Source organism: Emydura macquarii, unplaced genomic scaffold (genome assembly GCF_026122565.2).
Source record: "Emydura macquarii macquarii isolate MOO-44397 ecotype Brisbane River unplaced genomic scaffold, CSIRO-AGI_Emac_v2 contig_1253, whole genome shotgun sequence".
NCBI lineage: Eukaryota > Metazoa > Chordata > Testudines > Chelidae > Emydura > Emydura macquarii.
In genome coordinates, this window is record NW_027131390.1 from 100,392,218 (window position 1) to 100,412,139 (window position 19,922).

General features: G+C 40.3%; 1 protein-coding gene across 1 annotated transcript in view; it reads right to left on the reverse strand.

Moving 5' to 3' along the window:
• KALRN (kalirin RhoGEF kinase) overlaps positions 1-19,922 on the reverse strand; it is a 608,200-nt gene that overhangs the window by 132,290 nt on the left and 455,988 nt on the right. Inside the window, exons 26-34 of the mRNA XM_067549620.1 lie at positions 19,458-19,567; positions 16,565-16,634; positions 15,572-15,661; positions 10,699-10,791; positions 7,562-7,673; positions 6,203-6,393; positions 5,682-5,783; positions 4,815-4,957; positions 2,754-2,856 (exon numbers count right to left, since the gene is read on the reverse strand). Coding sequence (XP_067405721.1) covers positions 2,754-2,856; positions 4,815-4,957; positions 5,682-5,783; positions 6,203-6,393; positions 7,562-7,673; positions 10,699-10,791; positions 15,572-15,661; positions 16,565-16,634; positions 19,458-19,567 — 1,014 coding nt within the window. The remainder of the gene's footprint in view (positions 1-2,753; positions 2,857-4,814; positions 4,958-5,681; positions 5,784-6,202; positions 6,394-7,561; positions 7,674-10,698; positions 10,792-15,571; positions 15,662-16,564; positions 16,635-19,457; positions 19,568-19,922) is intronic.

Below are 19,922 nucleotides of genomic sequence, written 5' to 3' on the forward strand. Positions count from 1 at the left end.
AGTCAGAGAAAATAAAAATGATTGTTTAGGCTCCTGGCAAAACAGCTGTGTCAGTATTTCCACTAAACACCCCTACGCTCAGGAGTTTGAAGTGTAGCTGTACAAAGTTTGCTCTCAGGCTGACGCTTGACATATGAGAGGACTCTCAACCAGGAGAGATTTGGTTTTTTTTTTAAAGTTTTGAAATAAAGGAGTGTGACTATCCGATGGTTGTTGGCACTGCTCAAACTCAAAAAGCTCTGTGGTTGTTTTAGCCCAACATGCCGCATGCCATTCATTTCCCCTACCATTCTGTTATGCCCCTAGGGTAATCCCCAGGCATAATGGCTGGAGGTAAGGAAAGGACAAAGTGTGTGGCTTTAGCTTTGAATTTCCTTGCTTTGAGAGGGTTGTGTCAAACTTAATGTTACTTAAAAATAGTTTCTAATGTCAAGTTAATATATAAATATTCCAAGTGCAAATTAATCTGCCCCCAGACTGGCTGATATGTTGCTAACATTTTGAAGTGGCTTTACATGTATTTGTAAAAGAGGTGAAGAGATAGGGTGTTGTTTTCCAAGGGGGAGCTTCTCCCAATTTCTTCTGGGTTTAATCCCATGGGGACACCTGGAGAGAGGCTTCACTGAGGTCACAGAATGGAGGGCTTTATTTGGGACAAATCTCAGTGCCTGAATCTGATTTCACTCACACCAGGGTAATTCTACTAACGTCAGTGGAGTTATATAGTACTTGAGTTTATTATTTATAGCCCACAGATTCATTATATAATGGTGCCTGAGCAGTGCTGTTATCTGCAGCATGTGAATTCATTATGTTGCATATGGTACAGAGTTTACTCAAGTGCTACCAGCTGTGCCAAGAAACCTGAGTGGGAGGCACACTGACATGCAGCTGCAGCTTCTCTGAGATCTGCCCGCAAGCTCTCTGATTGTTTACTATTGGTCAGTCTGAGAAGATAAACCACTGACATCTTCCCACCCCACGAGGCCTCACTCTAATTCTCCTGGAAGATAAGCACCAAGGAGCCAATATCTCTTCAAGGCTCCAGACTAAAATCTCCAAATATCCAAAAAATTGTTCCATGCTTACGAGAGGTTAATGTAAGAAGTACTGTATTCTGTTAGGTCCCAGTACTGCTTTGGGATCTCCTAGCATACAGGTCCCTATAGCAGATCCAGATGCAGGATCAAAGCCTCAGTCTTTAAAGTATTAGTGTATGGAAACATGAAAAGATGATTCTCAGATTTGGCTTTGGATCTGTAGCTCTGACTCACCAAAACACTTGAGTACACACTTAGCTATGTGATATGCTTAAGTCTATTCCTGTTCAGCAAAGCACGTATTCGTGCCCTTAACTGTAAGCACAAGGCTAAGTCACATTGAAATCAACAGGACTTAGATGAATGGTTAAAGTTAAGCACGTGCTCATGTGCTTTGCTGAATCAGAACATTTATCAGTAATAACAGAGGTGAACAATATGGAAATGCAGAGTATGTCCATGTAAATCAAAGAAGTGTAAATGTATTTTTCCAGCATCCAACAAGGTGTTTGCCTAGTTTCAGAAGCTTTTGGAACATACACAGATCACCCCAACATCTTGTTTAGATTATTGATGGAACAAGAAAGTAATAACTTTGGAACATGCCTTTAAGGTAAATATAACATATCACCTTGGAGGCTTATATTATATTTACAATTCATTCCTATTTCTGAGTTCAGCTTTCAAAATGAAATCTACATTTGTGAGTCTGACAATCACAGATACAAGTCTTGTAACTGTAAGAGCACTTTCTACTTAGTGCCAATGGCAGCATGATAAAAACACTGATAAACACATTTGCCCTAGGTGATCCTTAAATGTTCATTAGTTTGCAAGTTTACATTGGTTTAAAATCCAAACAGCTGCAAAGGCATGGATAATATGAAAAATGCAACTATGTTAAACTGAATCAGTTATTATTATTATTAATAGTACTTCATTGCTGAACCAGTGCTCCTGCACAAAGACCTCCGGGCAACTGGAAATATGGTCAAAGATCACAGTTGGAGGAAATACGGCAATATACCCAAGTCAATCCTCATAGCAGGAATGGAGCACCCAAACAGCCAAATTCTGATTGTTCAATAAATAAAACAATAAAACACACACCCCTGCAACATACAACATTAAAATGGAATCTAATGAGCCTCAAGGGTGCCACAGATGTGTTCCACCATATGTCAAGAAGGAATGGATTCCAGAATCACAGTATCTGGAAAAAGAAGGTCTCCCAGCCTCTTACCATTGCACAATGGGGCGCAGCTAGCATTTCAGTTTTATTATATTAATTGCTATGTGTGCACCCATGGTCCCTCCAACAGGCTCGTTATTGGCACTAATATAGCAATTACAGAAGATAACCAACTGTCTGATAATTCACAATCTGGCTCACTCTGAGATAGTGCTAATAAGAAAAATGTTGCTCTGAGCTGTGATTTTTCATAGCCAACTCAATCTCTAAGTTTTAACACAGAGCAGATGCTATAGCTCAGAGCCAACAACAAAGAGGGGCAAACTGTGTACCATATCACTACTAAGGAGCAGCACAAGAATAGCCAGATTTTTAATATCTCAACAAAGGGATTCCCAAGTGTAATACAACTAAAGAACCTCCAAAAATGTTAGTCTCTTTGTCTCTCTTTCTATTCTGTTTTTACTGTAAATTCTCCTGGGAGGAGTTAGCTGCAGTGCATATTCAGGGGTAGATCCTACCTTGTCACTGTCCACTGTGTTCTGTGAGGTCCTGGATGCAATGGAAATGGTATCAGGCTGACTGCTCCCATCTCCTTGGCTGTCTGCATCATCTATTCCATCTCTGCAAGGAGACAATGAGAAAACAACCCTGTTCACTTAAAGCACCAACCTTGGGAAGTGCAAAAATTCAAAGTTAGATTTGAGAACTGCCAATTCAGAACATTAGGGCAGGATTTTTGCTAAGATTACCCCACTGATGGAGCTCATATTATTACACACCGTATAATTTAAAATGATGTCATCTCTGTCGTATGGTTAGAATTCTGCATATAATCACCACGTTTATTGCTGGAATAGGAATGGCTTTTGTATACATATTTACAGTAAAGGCGGCCCTTGCTCCTAGAAATAGCTCCCTAAAAAGGGTGGCACACAGATATTTCACTTGAGTTAGATTTCTCCCATAACCAAAATCAGCCATCCAAATTATAGCATTGCTGTTTGTGACACTGAAGTGAAGGGGCATTTCTGCAGTCTCACTGTAACCCACATTTTCAGGGTTTTAAAACTAGGCCATAAAAATGACAGGATTGTAAAACTAAAACAATAAATGGAAAAAAGAAAAAAGAAAATATATAACCACATCAGTCTGCTGTCATAGGGTATTTTCTTCCTTCCTTTTTCCATTGAATAACTCTCTCTTTTTTTAAGAATTTTTTTATTGAAATTAGTATAGAAGAAATACAAGCAGGCTGTTACATCTGGCAGGACTTTGATGTTGCAAATAAAGGGCCCACTCTTCCATTGGGATCTACGAAAGCAAACTCCTGAACCCATCCATAAGCCCATGAAAGACCATGAGAGCAAGGATGCTCCACTCTTTCGGGTGTTAGACTGGTTCACTTTCCTGTTCCACCACAGATTTCCTGTGTAACCATAGGCAAGTCACTTGGGTCCAGATTTTTAAAGGTATTTGGGTGTTGCTCCAGTCAGTCCCACAGACTTTCAGTGACACTTACGCTCCTAATTGCCTAACTCACTTTTTAAAATAAGATTTAGGATCCTAAATTAGTTAGACGCTGCAACACTAAGTGGTGCAACAGCTAATCACCTTTAAAAATCGGCCTTAGCCTCTCTGTGCCTTAGTTCCCCATCTATAAAATGGGGCATTGACCTACCTCTCAGGGGTGTTATGAAAATAAATACATTAAAGATTGAGAAGTGCTCAAATGGGGGCACTATAAGTGCTTCATATAGACAGACTGACTCTGCATGGGCTCATGGGGTCTGTTCTAATGGATCCCAATGCACGACTGGAGCCTTAGTTAATGCAGTAAAAGGAACAGTCCATTTTACATCATTTTTTCTAACCAAGTACTTCACATTATTTGCAAAGTCCTGTGATTATTGCTTATTATTTGTCATTGATAGTAACACTGAAATTCTGAAGTCCAATCATATACCATCAGGACCGCTTATGATTTTTATTGTCACACAATACATAAAATTGAACAAGAAAGAATATGTTGATGCTTGTTTGTGAGAAGAAGTAGACTCCTCTTCAGGTGGGATCAGCAAAGAAACATGCTTGGATTCAATAGATAATTTTCATTCTGGTCGAGCAGTTAATTCACTATATGTTATACATCTGTCTAGTAGGTTGGGGGTTTAAATATTTTTAAATTGAAAATGGAAGTTGGTTTCCACTGAAAAGGTTTTCGTTATATTTTTTCCTTCCATTTCATGGTCAGAAGAAGCAAAGTTTGTCTGTGCAAACTGTGCTTGGCTATCTTAAAAATTCTATGCCAATCTAGTAAAAAGCTGACAGACACTCTCCTGGTTTCTCTCCTACAGCAAAACTCCACTGATTTCATGGATTTACACAAGGGGAGGATCTGGCCCATGATTTTTTTAAAGACAGCTTGACCAATCACTTTTTTTCCCTCAAACAGTTGAAGTTATTTTTAGAATTTCTATTCAATTGACTAATCTGAGCAAACCTGCACTGCTGAAGAAAGTAGCTTCAACAGAGAATCAACTTCCAAGTAGGAGGATTGTTTATGGAAGCATTGAGGTTACCTTTTACTGTTATTTCTCTGCTTTGCTGGTGTCTTCGGGAGCTGGATTGGCTCCTTCAAGGCTCCTTTCAAGTGGATAATCCTCTCCTGAATGACTTCCCGGATATTTTTGATCCATTCCTGTTTTGTTTCAATACTGGATGCCTGAAGTTCCAAAAGGCAAAACGATAGGCACTTAGTATATTCTTGGCATGTCTCCTATGTAGAAGAGTCATGATTTGTCATTGCTAACACATGACTGACTGTTTCATTGTTGGTTTTCCAATCCATTGTCACAGCAGCTGGAATACCTGGTAAACCCTGCAGAACTGGAAGTGTATTTTTGCCAGACCTAACTGACAAGTTCAACAAGCAACACCAGAGCAGTTAAGCTCTGGATGTATGTTTAATATAAGAAATACAAATGCTCTATGACGAGGAGACGGGTTATCAGTGCACAGCTGGTATTTCTCAAACAAAATATCTAGTGTGAATTCCTTGTTAAGAATTCAGTCAGCAAAATAATTGTCAGCTCTGTGGGTTTGAAGAAAAGCACTAATGTCAACAAATCCAAAGGCAATCAACTGAAGCAATTACAGTCCCCAATGCAAATACAAACCCAAAGTCAGAAGCATCCTGAGTTAGATTCTGCAGCAGCTCAACACACAACTTATAATAGGAAGAGAATTGTAGTGGGCTAACCAGTTGCCGCATTGAACCCTCTTGATCCAGGTTATATTTTACAGCCAAATTCTGTCCCAAGATGCAGACAAAATCGACTCTGACTCCAATGGGAGCCACATGCATGCTTCCAGGGAAAAAATCTGATCTTTCATTTAGTACTCCCAAGCCCCATTGAAGGCAAAGAAAACAAGCTCAAAAGACTCACTTTCAGCACTGTTTTGTTGTCTGAGGATGGTGTCCGTCCGGACCACAAGGCAAACTTACATGGATCTCCCTCGACGTGCTCTGTCACTCCCAGTTCTGAGGTCTAGTGAGAAGGAAAGATGATTGGAAACCATACATTATGAATGGAGCCTCCTGTTTTCAAAAAGCTTTGCACTGGAGGTGGGAGCTGATCTCAACTGGTATGTTGTACACCGATAAAATGAACTGAAAACAACGGCATAGCAAGGAGGGATGGCAAGGGAGAGGTGTTTGATCAAATCAGCTGAGCCCCACTGCCACCACTCCCAACCACCATGTACATCATCATCTTAAATCTTTCCATACACACTCTGAGCTTTGCTTTCCAGATACAACAGGGCTCAGGGAGCCCTGATGAGGTCTGAGCCTGGGCTTCCAGAATGCATAAGTATTCCAAACTCAATACAGAGACAATCAAGCCTTCCCTTCCATCTCTACCTACAAAAAACACAAGCCCAGAATATTTCATTTTGGCAGACCTACCAGTAATTTGTTCTTGTAAACATATTTAGTGTGTCCTGAAGAATCTTTGATCTCTTTGCTAAAAACCAAAGAGATTTCAAAGAGAAACAAGTGTCTCTCACGGCCTTTCCGAATGAGAGACTTGGGATCCCACACTTGGAAGGAATCCTGAAGGATGAGCTCTCCCTGAACATCCAGGTTTTCATCGAAGCCTAAATGAAACACAACAGAAAATTTTATCCAGTTTTGTTCTTGGAACCAATATCCCCAATGATCAACAAAGCAGGGTTTTCACTGTTCAGAGGATTACAAAGTTAGGAAAGAATAGGAACAAAGAGTCACATGCTTTACTATGCAACTAATTCTGGAATGGATATTAATGAAAAGGCACGGTCACAGCCAAAACATTCACTTTATTCTCTGTTGCTCTGAATGTAATTGTTTCTGTGATACCTACTATGTCATATGCAGTTGGCAAAATGTACCTATATTGCTGTCCTATATATACTTATAGTGCTGTCCACTGTATTTGTTCATGGTAATTTTATTCAGGCAAGTGGAAACACTGTAAAGATTTTAATGGTGACAACTGTATATAGGGCAGCAATGTATGAAATACTGTGCATGCAACCACAATCTTAATTACTTGTAAATGACATTGTAAAGATTTTACTGATGAACACTGTACCATGTGGCAAGGCAGAGAATTTTAGCTTGGCTTATCGTAAGATGGTCACTGTAACCAAAGATGGGCAAACCTCAGTGGGCCTTTTTGATCTCACACCAGTGTGACTCGAGAGTAATTCCACTGGAGATGATAGAGCTACATTAGTGTAAAACTGGTGTGACATTACAATTAGGGGCTATATATTTAAAATTTAGGTTAAATTCAGAAAAAAAAACTTCCAGATGCTTGTGCAAGCCTTAGACAAACTATTCATAGCTCTTGATTCTCATGGGAACTGATTCTTTTTTAGTAATTTGGCATTTCTGCTTTTGGTTGGAGATCAGAGTGAGAAAAACTCAAATATTAGATTACCAGGAACTATTTGGCTTGAATTTTATTGTAAATATGGGTAGAGTTTAGTGGTGATTCTTAATTTTCCTGACTAGTTTGCCCAGCGGTAATTTTAATCACCATCCCATGAGGTGCTGTGCAGGTAGGTGTAGTACTCCTCTTCTATTGCTTGTTTGAACACTCCTCTCCTTTTCCAGGTGTGACAAGAGTTTTTGAGAAATCTCATGAGGAGCAAGGAAGCATCTGAGAGCGATGGACACTGTCAGCAATCACAAACCTGTCACTGCAAACTCTAGGCAATAAGATACCCCAGGATTCATTCATGCATAGCTTTCCCCCTCATGATTTTGAGAATCTGCTACCTTCCAGCATGCTGACATGCATGGCGTCATTGGCTTTCTTGGGGACACTGAGCATCACTTCAAGGCCATCTTTGAGTTCTCCTTTGCCTTCTTCACAACAGGTTAACAGTTCCTAAGAAGAAATGCAGACCATATATAATTAAATTCTTTGCAGATAGAATAAGATACACTCACTTAAATTCAGATTACATTCCTTGTTGCAACAGGTTAATTAAAGGTGAGATTTAGAATGGATGAAGTTTAATTGCATCAAAGGCTATGTGGACACATATATTGTAAATCTGGCTTAAACTGATTGAGAATTTAAAGGTTCAACAAAATAAGTCATCCTAACGCCAAAATAAGAGTGTCTACACAGGAGTTTGCATGTTTTAACTAAATCAGTTTCACTGAAGGATGCAAATTTCATCTATAGAGAGAGTCTAAAAGAGACTTCAATTGTCTCTATTTCTAGTGTGATTTTTTTCTCTGCATAGTTTTTGTTTAGAATCATAGAAATGTAGGGCTGAAAAGGACCTCAGAGATAATCTAGTCCAGCCTTCTGAGCTGAAGTAGGACCATCTATAATATGTATTTGTCTAATCTATTTTGAAAAACCTCCAATAATGGGAATTCCACAGTCTCCCTTCGTAATCTGTTCCAGTGCTTAACTATCCTCATAGTTAGAAAGTTTTTCCTAATATCTAACCTAAATCTCCCTTGCTGCAGATGAAGACCATTACTTTTTATCCTACCTTCAGTGGTCATAGAGAACAATTAATCACTGTCCTCTTTGTAACAGCCCTTAATATATCTGAAAACTTTTACCAGGGTCTCCCATGAGTCTTCGCTTCTCCAGACGAAACATGTCCATTTTTTAACCCTTCCTCACAGGTCAGGTTTTCTAAATCTTTTATAAATTTTGTAACTATTTTCTGGACTGTCTCCAATTTATCTACATTTTCCTTAAAGTGTGGCGCCCAGAACTGGACACTGTACTGAAGCTATGTCCTCACCTGTGTCAAACAGAATGGGATAGATCACCTCCCGTGTATTACATAAGACTCTCCTTTTGTCTGTTATGTTTTTAAGTGGATACTGTGATCATGTTGAAAAAATTTGCAAAATCCAAGATCAATAGAAAATGTTTCCATTGTTTATTTTAAAATTAGAATCTAACGAGAATTTTATTTGTGTGTAAGTATTTCCCTGCTGTACCTGTCAGTTTTTCAAAATAAAAATTAAGCTGATATACAGCTTCTGAGAAGAGGCAGATGTTGGGTCGGAGGTCCTTGTCCAAACCCAGGAAAACATCCAGATGTTTGTTATTGATAGAAACAGCTGAACTGTCATTAAAACATCTGACCAAAGTGTTGCAGAAAGCAAACTTACTGTATAAGAAAACACTTCTATCTCCCTTGGCTTTTTCCCTTCTTTCCCTTTTCTCTTCATAGGGCTAGATTGGATGCTCGGAGCTCAGTTGCTGTGGAAAATCAGTTTCTCTGTGTCTACTTTTCCTCTTCATGCATCTTTTCTTCTGTCATTTGTAATGTACCACATGACTGTCTATCAGAAATCCTTCCTCCTTTGCATTTTTTCTCTCCAAAACACTTTCTTTCTCTAAGATGTTTCCCTTTTCCAGTTCAGTCTTTCTCCCATATCTATTTTTACAATTCAATATTTCTTTTTTTCCTCTACCCTTTCTATCATAGTTACATTAAATCTCTCCTTATTTCTGTATCCATCTATGGCTGATCCAACTGCCATCAAAGTCCATAGGAATCTTTTCACTGATCAGGTAAGTAGCCCCCTCTCCATGCCCCGTTGGGTCCTCTTGGGATGGAGATCACCCTCCAAATGCAAGTTGATAGTATAAATGTTTCAGAGAGTGAGCTGGCGGCAGAGTTAATTTATAGCTATCCTTAGTAAAATAATCTCTTGTTCAGAAATATGGTTGAGAAATTGGCTTGAATTTGCAAGAGGCAATTATCATATTAATTTATGATTTCCATACTATTTTACAGACATGGTCTGGGTGGGACAACTTCTCCACTGCCTTAATTCATTGCGCAGTCATTTACACCTGTACAAAAGATGTGTAAGCCACTAGCAGATCAGTATTTTACACACACTTTACACTGTATCTTAGGTACTTACCATTGTAGTTGTGTGCTTCACAATCTCTAATATATCTATTTTCACAACACCCCGTGAAGTAAGGAAGTGCTGTTATCGACATTTTACAGATGAGGAACTGTCATAGACCCTAGCTAGAGTCCTTTGGTGAGAGCACTGGGCTTCTCAGTTTGCCCTGCTCAGGGCAGTTCCTTGGTTTTCTTTTTAGGTCTGTAAGTGTATTACTGACTCGCAGCCTGTTGCAGAGCTGTTGCCACTCTGCTGTCTCAAGCCTTTCTGCTCCCCGCTCTCCCCTTTTTATATTAGGCTTTGCTTCCTCTATGAGGCCCAGCTGTGAATGGCTGTCTCCACGATTGACAACTATATGGGCGAGGCTGGTCAGCTTGCTTGCAGGTAGGAAAGGCTCCCCTCCCGCCTAAATTCTGAAAGAGGCTTATAGACCCATTACAGGAACTGAGTTGCAGAATAACTAGGTAACTGATTTTTAAAGGTGTTTATAGTGCCGAATTCCCATTGTCCAAAGTTACACAGGAAGACTGTTGAAGCAAGGACTTGAACTTAGGTCTCCTGAGTGCTAGGCTACTTCCCTAACCACTGGATCAGTTTTCCTCTTCTTGCTGAGGTAGATTCTTATTTACAGCTCTTTTCTTGACCCAACTTATTTCCACCTCTGCATCAGCTCAGCTGCACAATAGCGAGTGAGGGGTGAATCAAGACTCCATCCACTCCAGGGGCCCAGCAGCAGCAACAGCTACGCAAGCCCCTCTGTAGGGTCTGACAATGCAGTTAACTCCCAAAGGGGAGTAAGAGAGCTCGGTACACCCACTAGCCCCCCTGCACAGGCTTACAGCTAGGCTCCTAATTGAACCGAATGTGACCATGGTAGACCCCCAGATCTTGTGGCTTCACCTCCACCAACCCCACTAGGCCATACTGCCTAGTAGTCAAGTTACTGACTCTCTCCCTGTGACCCTCTGTACCTCATCTGAACAATGGCTAATCAGAATCGATCGTTACTATACCTTTAGTAAAAGCTGGTATTTGGTGATCCTCTGGACAGGCTTGATTAAATATGAGGAGATAGAGTTGGCCAGGCCATGCCTTTGTTGAATTTCCTACAGGAGGTGAAAACAAGATGCTGTTAAATACAGGCCTAAAAAACCTTTTTCCCAATACCAGATGGAACCACCCATAACTAATTTTAGCCCCCGCGTTCTGACTTTAATTAGTTTTTAGTTCACATGCAAAGAATAACGTGGTTCCATAAAGGACAGCCATATACCACAGAGTTATTTAGGGTTCTTTTCTGGTCCGTATACAGGGAGAGCTCTGTGCAATCGCTCCAATTAGGACTCTGCCGAGTAAATACCACAGGTTTGGCCTTAGGATGTATTTATTGCATTGTAAACTGTTTTTCTTTAGTCATGAGGGTTTAAATAGGACTCAACATTAAATCCTGCATTAATGTCATGTCTGGGACGGGCCAGATTCTATGCTGCAGCGTAACAGAGGAAAGGGTGGGGCCATCACAGATCCACTTACAACTCCCTTATTCTCTTCTTGGCCCCTAGCCATGGTTCAGGTGAGAGACAGCCGGGACACTGCACCAACCTGCTCCAGTTGGTAATAGCCCCAAGACACATTCTGCCATCTGATATAGCTAGAGCACAATCCACTCTAACCCGTGTACTGGGGTGCTGTAGGAGGATTGTATATGAACTGGGTGCACTAACTCTCTGCCCCTTGCAGACTCCCCACACCAGTTCTGCCAGGCCTTTTGTGCCGACCACAGAGGGAGCGGAGTGGGACAGAAACTTTGCCCCAATAGGTTAAAGTGACTCTCAGTTGCAGTCAATGGAATATAAATACCAGGCTTCCATGGTGTAAAGGGAAAAGGCTGCATGTGGTGATTGGAAGAAGCTGCTATGCACTGGCACTCTTCTGAGGGACAGTTTTTCTTCTCTATATGCAGAGTCTGGTTTGTGCTGAGCACTGAGGAGCTGCAGGGCTTTAACTGCTTTTTATCAGCTTTAGGGTTTATCTTTTCCCTGTTTCACAGGGTGGTGAAATAGTCTTTTTTCTCAAAACCTGCCAAAAGTTTTCCTTAGTTTTCTGTATACATTTTATTTTCAAATTTCTCTGGAACATAGAAGAGAGCAAATGTCTAGAAAGTGGGAGAAAAATACAGACAGGGCGCCCTGCTTAGTGTTAGACCCTGCTCACATGCATGGCTGGCTTGAAACACAGGTGATGGCCACACACCACAGGCTTAAAATGCAGTTAGTACTGAAGTTAGCAGATTTTCATCCCCACCTTGGCTGGCAAATGATTCTTTTCCTGGAACCAGTTCAGCAGACTTTTTTTGTACTGTCTATGTAACTCATTTTATCGTCTCTTCTTCCTCCCAGCTCTCGGTGCAGTAGGACATCCCAGAATGCATTGCCCTATGTGCTGCTGGTGAGTGTTCACTAGATACATTAGCCCCTGCTGATGCACTATGGGATAGATGCTCAGAAAAGGTGAAATCTGCACATCTGCCTAGCCACTCTATGCTGAATAAGAAAACCAGAGGGAACTAGAGGGGTGCTAAAAGTCTCAGTTCCTGCTGAGAGAGGATTTCCCAGCACAGACACAGTGGTAGACAGCTGTAAGACACCCTCCAGAGGACTCCCTCACACAACCTGTCACATGAGACATGGGGGTGAGGGCAGGAAGGGCATGTTGGGAGTGGGACCACAAAACATGGCACTGTAGAGATTCTGGGCTGTCTAAGTTACACTTGGGGCTGTGAAGCAGCCCAGGACCAGGCTTAAAGCCACCTTATCCCCCCTTCCTGTGGGCTGCAAGTTCTGTCCTGCCTCTCTAATAGGTGCAGAACAGAATCTCAGTCAGTGTCTGATGCACTGATACAAACACAGATAGAAAGCAGGGTAGGTGTGGATGTGCAAACATAGTTATGATGGCAGCAAAATTGCTGGGTGGATACAAGCTGTATGGTGATGAGATGCCCAACTCTCTAAGCAGTTATATACTCAGTCAGGAATTTTATCCAAGACAGGGCTTTAGAACACACAAGAACAAGAGTGTGGAACTGCATCCTGAGCAGTCACTGCTGTATAATACCACGAACGGGACAAAAAAGGTTTCAGCTACATCTGTAAAGTGGGATCTTTTGGATGGCTGGAAAGCACTCTATGAACTTTCAGTACTATAATCTCTTGAAGAATTAACTAAGGAGAGCCAGGGATCCTGCCTGCCTCCTGAGGAAGAAAAACTTGCCTCTAATTCATTGGAGAAATTGTTCAAAAACACTCCATCCATGCAGAAATATGAATCCCTGTAACACTGCCGAGGTCAGTGAACCTTACCATGTTGTTCTTGTACATGCTGGTCATGCAAGTCAAAGGTGCCTGGTGGCTGCTCTAAACTAACACACTGAGCTTTTTCTAAGATTGAAAGAAAAAAATTTCAAGTGAGGGGAAGAATATGGGCAACTCTTTGAACTAGATCCTCCCTGTTTTGTACTTTCTCTGTGTCCTTTTGAACACCCAGCCTGTCTATGAACTGGCCAAATTTTCCTTGAGACGCTCCAACACACCCAGAAGGAGAACTTGCTGATGATAGCTTAAATAAGAAAGTAATACTCAGCTCTGTTATTGTTTAAATTACATAAGATTCAGAGAAACAGTCCATGAGGCAGATGGAAGAGAGAAATAGGGATAAAATGTTTCTTATCTATGTCCCAGGTCCTCGGCTGGTGTGAACTGGCATAACTACACTGACTTCAAAGCCATGCTCATTTACACTAACTGGGGATCTGGCTTGTATGACTAGCCACAATTATATTTGGTGACTGTGGAGAATATATTTTATTAAAGAAGTGTCATAAAAATTAACAAGTCCATTAGACATCAGTGATCTCTGAAGTTACTAGAAGAAGAAAATATACACAATTTTTATACTGTGGTATACACAGTTAGGTATTATAGAAGAACAGATATAAGAGATGTGAGAGTTTGGTGAATCAATTAAGTTGTGGCAGTTAGAGTCCATTGCTATTTTCAAAAGAACAAGGGTGCCAGTTCCAGTGTCCCAACCAAATTCCAATTTGGGTAACTATATTCTGACTCGCTAAATATGCCAGTCTCCCTAGCTTCCTATCCTAAGGTGATGGTTAGCAATGTCATGGCCATTTAGGGCCTGATTCCTGGAAAGATCCCTGAAATAGAAAGATTCCCATTGACTTGAATGGGTGTTCAATTAGGTTCTTTATTTGACTGCTAGCTTCCTCTCAACGGTGGCTGCATTTCTGTAGTGTATGGAGTGACTCTAGTGTTTGCAAACTTTGTGCACTGCTTTGGAATCCTTAGAGATGCGATACACATGGAAGATTATTATTGCAGAGAGAATCTTTTCAAAAAGATGTTCTGGATTTTGTCCAAATCTCATTAAGAAGAACTGGAACAATGAATTTAATTTCCTTCATATTACACTGAGGGCTGATTCTCCACTGCCCTGCAACTTATGCAGTCATTTACACCACTCCAAAGTAAATACTAACTATATTAGAATGGGAAAGTTTTATAACCACTTTGCACTGGTGTAAATGACTTCACAAGGTCTGGCACTATGGAAACCTTTTATCCTTCAGTGTTTCTGGCAAGTCATTTTCCCCCCTTTGCATACTGAGTTGTTTTTCAACACAATAGAGTTCCTACCTTGGTTCATAAAAACGTAACTTGCCATTGCAAAACATCAATATGCTGAAAATTTCATTTTCAGTATTAATCACTAACAAAATGTCTCCAGTCAACATACAGAGCTGTGATGGAAAAGCTTAAACAGTATTTGCTCTGCTAATCTGTGTGAACACACTGATAAACATGTAAATCTGCTGAACTGTTCCATGTCCCAGGGAAGCCACTTCTAAACCATTAAATAGGCTCAAGTGCCACCTGCTGGTAAAATTATTTTACTGTCAAATATACTTTTAACAAGAGGATCTGGCTAATTCACAAAAAGCACTATGTGGTCCAGAGCAAATTATTTAAAAAAAAGAATATTATGCTCTTCATTTTTTCTGGTTCACTTAAAAGCTCTAAATGCTGAGTTTAACGGAAACAATTTAATCAATGGCCTATAACGAGTCCGCATGAGTTGATTCATACAGTTATTACCATGGTACCAGCTGCGTGAGTAGGAACCCTACTGACTGATTATATTTGTAACTGATGATGTTTAGTGTTTTGGAAAGGAGATGTATTTAACATTTTAAGAACCACCACATAGCTCCCTAAAGGACTGGAGTAACAGAGTGTTAATATGGATGAGAGATGGACCAGACTCCAAAGGGTTCGGTGTACACATTTAGTTCAAATAAAGAATCCAAAAGTATGCATGTTTTATCTGAGCCTTAGTCTGCAAGGCTGGGGCTAGATCTTGCAGACACTTACTACCAGGCTTAGCACTCTACTACTATGAGTAGTTCAGTTGAAGTCAATGGGGTCACTTATAGTCCTGTTTAGTAAGTGTTTGCAGGATCGGATTGTTAGCTTGGAACAGCTGTGAGAAGAGACCCTCTTGTTGGATGTTGGCACTTCAAGGTATAAATATAATGCACTCAGACTCTCTCGTTTGATTTTGTCACTGGAACCGGAAGGCCAGAGGAAATCTGAAGCATCCAATGATTTGGTTCTAAAACCGGATGAAAGTTCCTGTAAGGCTCCCCCATCCCTAATAGGAAGACTACGCATCACACAATGCACATATACATCTTCCAGTGGGAATCCAGTATGTGACATTTGCAACGGAAATAATCAAATATCAGAGCAGGAAAAAGGAGAAACGTGTTAAAATGTTCTTTTCCAGTGACAGAGAACGGCAAGAGCTGCTTACATCAAAGAAAGTCCCTGCATGCTCCAGGATGAGCTGGCTGGAATCAGGCTTGTTTTTGCAGTAGGTAACATATATCTGAAATTTATCTGCCTGTGAAAACAAACATCAAGGGAAAAGCAAGATAAGCTATTGGTCTGCTCCCACAGTTGCTCATTAAGGCTCAGCAGAATAAATACATATGATAACCCTGTTCCTCTGACTGTAATGAGAGTTTTACAGCTTAAATGGAACAATTAAAGATACAAACTGTGTTCTTCCATCTGAATAGTTGGAAGGAGTACGAGATGCATCAAATAGCAAACCCGTATGCTTTTCTTTAACAAAGCTACAGGTTAAACATCAGAGAAAAGGCCAGTGCAAATGTTTTCAGCTTTATTCTTGGGTACTAAGTAAGTGTTAGACTCTCTGCACAGACCAATCCCATACAGAAGATGGGCCATTTAACAATAACTTGTTTGTAAAACATGAACAATGTCTGAAAATATTTACTTCTGTCTTAAAGCAATTGTTACAAAGTCAAGGGCTAAATTTTGTCACAAGGACACAGCCCACCGCTGTGGTGCCACAGAAACATCCCAGGGAAGGAATTATGGCTCAGGGGTTAGTTACACAAACATCTACTCTGGACACCTGAGTGCTGAATGGAGTTACAATACCCTCCCTTCTTCCCGTTTGCTCCCAAGGGAGGTAGTGATGTATTGTTGGCCTATGTCACTTGTCTCCCATGCTGGCTCAGCTGTGTTGGCCAATGAGTGTGGGAAAGCGGGGTGGCATCAAGACTCTAGTTCCCTCCACTTCAGGAAAGGAGAAAACAGGCAGGCAGTGTAGAGGTGTGCCCTGTTTACTCCTCTGTGCAGATGTGCACTACAAGTCACAACACAGTCCTAAGCGGCATGTACTTATCACTAGGAAAGCATAATTTGTGCCAATCTCTAGCTTGCTTCTCTTTGGGTTTGAGGGGATAATAAATGGTGAAGCAAGAAGCTTCATTACCCAAGTGACAAAGCAGTGACCCACATCTTCAGGCAGTTGTTCATATTTCTCTAGTTCTTTCAGGAAAATGCTGAAAATGTCAGAGAAAGCTAGAGTTAGTTACTCTGTATGGCTGAATACCCCACGCAACAGAATGACCCATGCTAAGATTACCATTAAAATATCTTCATTACAAAGCTAATCAAATGTGTTTTACGTCCTGGCCATTGAAAAAATACATTACTGCCAGTGGATGCTTTTTTATTTGAACACAACTGCTCCATCTGAAATGCTCGCTCCATGGCTCAACAACTGATAAAAAGATGATAATATTTAGAGTGGGAAACAGTTTTCTCATCTGTGACAATTTTTGAAATTTCAAAAATGTTCCCGTTCTGTGTCAGGACAAAACAGAGACCTTCTGAAATTTTTCACACGATAATAGAGAGAGAGAGAGCCACCCACCCCAGAATAGCCAATATCCTAGTGATTAGTACACTTGTCAAATTCAAGTCCTTGTTCCAGTTCTGGAAGAGCAGGGACTTGAATGTGGGTCTCCCACATCAAAGGTGAGTGCTCTAACCACTTGGTTATTGCGGAACATTTCTCATGCTCTCAAATCTGAGAAACCTTCCCAAAGAAAGTTTGTTAAACCCATTTCCCATGAAAAGTTTCAGTTTCAATGAACTGGCATTTTCGGTCAAAAACACCTTTTGTTGAAAAATTCCCAACTAGCTCCACTAGTATTATCCCTATTTTACATATGGGAAAACTGAGGCAGAGAAAGTTAAGTGATTTACCCAAGGCTACACATTGTGTCAGTAGCAGAACAAGGATAGGAGCTCAGAAGTGTATGGCTTCCAACCTTGAACTCAGTCCACCACACCACAATCCCTCTCTAGTATTTGAGGCTAAATTAGGCAATGATAGCAATTTAGAGAATTGTGGGTGAGTCTCAAGCTATCACATAGGGCTTTGGGACTAAACTCACACCCTAGGTCAGCAACACAAGGGATGTTCATCCTCTGCTGAAAGATGGAAAATGTTATGTCACTCAAGTTACTCCTCTGGCTTTGGAGAGAGCCATGTCCAATGCTTGGCTGGAATGAGGGTCACTGAACAGAATGAACAGGAGAGTGTGAAAACAATTGCGTGTCCTGTATCTCACTGTGTACTATAATAGCAAATCCTATAGAATCACCAGTACACAAACATCAATCACTGCAAAACAAACATAACAGGTGGGAGGGACACCACACTGGGAGAAAGGGGAATTGGAGTGAAAACCAGATGACCTCACTGCTCATGTAAATAGCAAATGGGGCAGGGGGCAACATCTACAAGTAAGAGGTTTGGGCACCTTAATTGGTCTGATAGTTTATAAAGCCACAAAATATAGGACATTTTTCATGTAATTCAAATAGTTTGAACCTATCATCCTGATTCATTTGAAAGTTGGCTGCACAATCTGTGGGTGATATGGTCTCTGATAGCCCATATCTATTTATATATTGTTTTATGATATCATAAGTTTCACTTTGTCCGACTGAGGCGCAGACAATTCCTTGAAACTGCAAAGTGTTGTTTTGATGTGTCTGCTTCTAAGCTTGCCTCACTTTTTGATGTGTAATTTGAAGACTCTTGATATGAACTCACATTGGAACTATGGGGTCCAGTGTCCTTTGGGTGTTGTGTATGCAATCAAATACATCAAAGGAAGAATAAGTCTGTATGTGAATCTGATTCATGTAAAGGGCATAGTCCCAACCTGATATAGGGGAGCTACAAGTTAGCTGTAAATATAGGTGGATGTAGGACTGATTGTTTCTTAATCTCCCGTTGACCATTCTTTCTGTTTCTAGCTTGTTGCAAGAGATGATATGTTTGACAGTCAAGCTTCAAGACTTTTATTTAAATGGTCAGCTTTACTGTTTTCATCTCAATACAGTGAAGCAATTGGATTTACAGTCTATTGTTCCCTTCCAACTTGGCTAGATCAAGTCCTTGAATCAGACAGGGTCTGATTCTGTGACTACTGACATCAGTGCCAAATCTCCCATTGACTTTGTTGATTTACCAGACCCTTGATGCTCTGTTTGACCCATGTAATATGAGAAGATCTTTATCAGGCTGGATAAATTCCTCATGGGTCATTAACTATAGCAGAACTTCACTGAGTTTCAAGTGGACTAAGAATACAAGAGAGTCTCAAACTTTTAACAATAAATTAATCTAATTATTCAGAGGTGATAACAATGATTGTTTTGCTACCTCAGACTAACTGGCTAGAGATTCTATTCCTCTAATTTTGATTAACTGCATTTGGCAACCAGGGTCCTATTGATTTACATCAGTTTATAACCTGAGATGTGTTTTGCATGGCTAGTATGGAAGCAAGGGTCTGGGCTTTTAACTTTTAAATAGGGAAAAGTGTATGATGATACATATACGTACTGGTATATACACTCTGCAACTAGGCCTCATTTTTCCCATCTGTAAATTTGAGGGAATATTACATAAACATCTGATTTTTTCCCAAAATGGGTATAATGATACCAGCCTCACAGCAGTGTGAAGCTTAATTCATTAATGTTGGTAGAGTGCTCTGAGATACTTAGATGGAAAGAGCTTATAGAACTGTAAAGCTTTATTATCATCTTATTATTACTAGTCTGGTTTGCATGTCTTTATCAGCTATAGGCAAAGTTTAAATAAAGTTTAAATTATTTTTTAAAAGAAGTAATAAGGAAACAGTCAGTATACCCCAGGTTTGGATCAATAACTCCATGCCTTTTTACAAATACTATTATACCTGTTCTCAGCATACACTATAGATAAGTACAGAATTATTTGGGGGTTTTTTTGTTTTGTTTTTTAATTAATGAATCTTCCGAGAAACATTAGGAACACCTACTTGTTATGAAAGTCATAAATCTCCTGAATGTTGCCAAAGATGATATGTTCTTTATTGAGAATCCCAGGGGGTATCTCCTCCACTCCACTTGTCATTTCCCAAAGGTAGGTCTGGAAGACAAAGAAATTCTTAGCACCAAGAAGTGCAAAGCAAAGCACAGAGCTCCTGTTTTCCTGCCAAAGGCATAGACTGACAAGGGAAATGTGCACTTGGAGATTAAACAAATGAACTGAAAAGAAATACAATGGAAATGCTCCAATGACATGAAAAATGTCTCAAGAAATTCAAAGTGCTGATACGGAGAAGGATTTCTGAGGGGGAAGTGAAATCATGCCGACAAAACCAGATCTCGCTGTCTCTCTGAAAGCTCACTGCCGATGCCCAAATAGAAACAGTTCAAAGGTAAGATGAGTTCACAATTTCAAGAGCAAAGGGTTTATCATCCTATGCATAAAGCCATGTTCT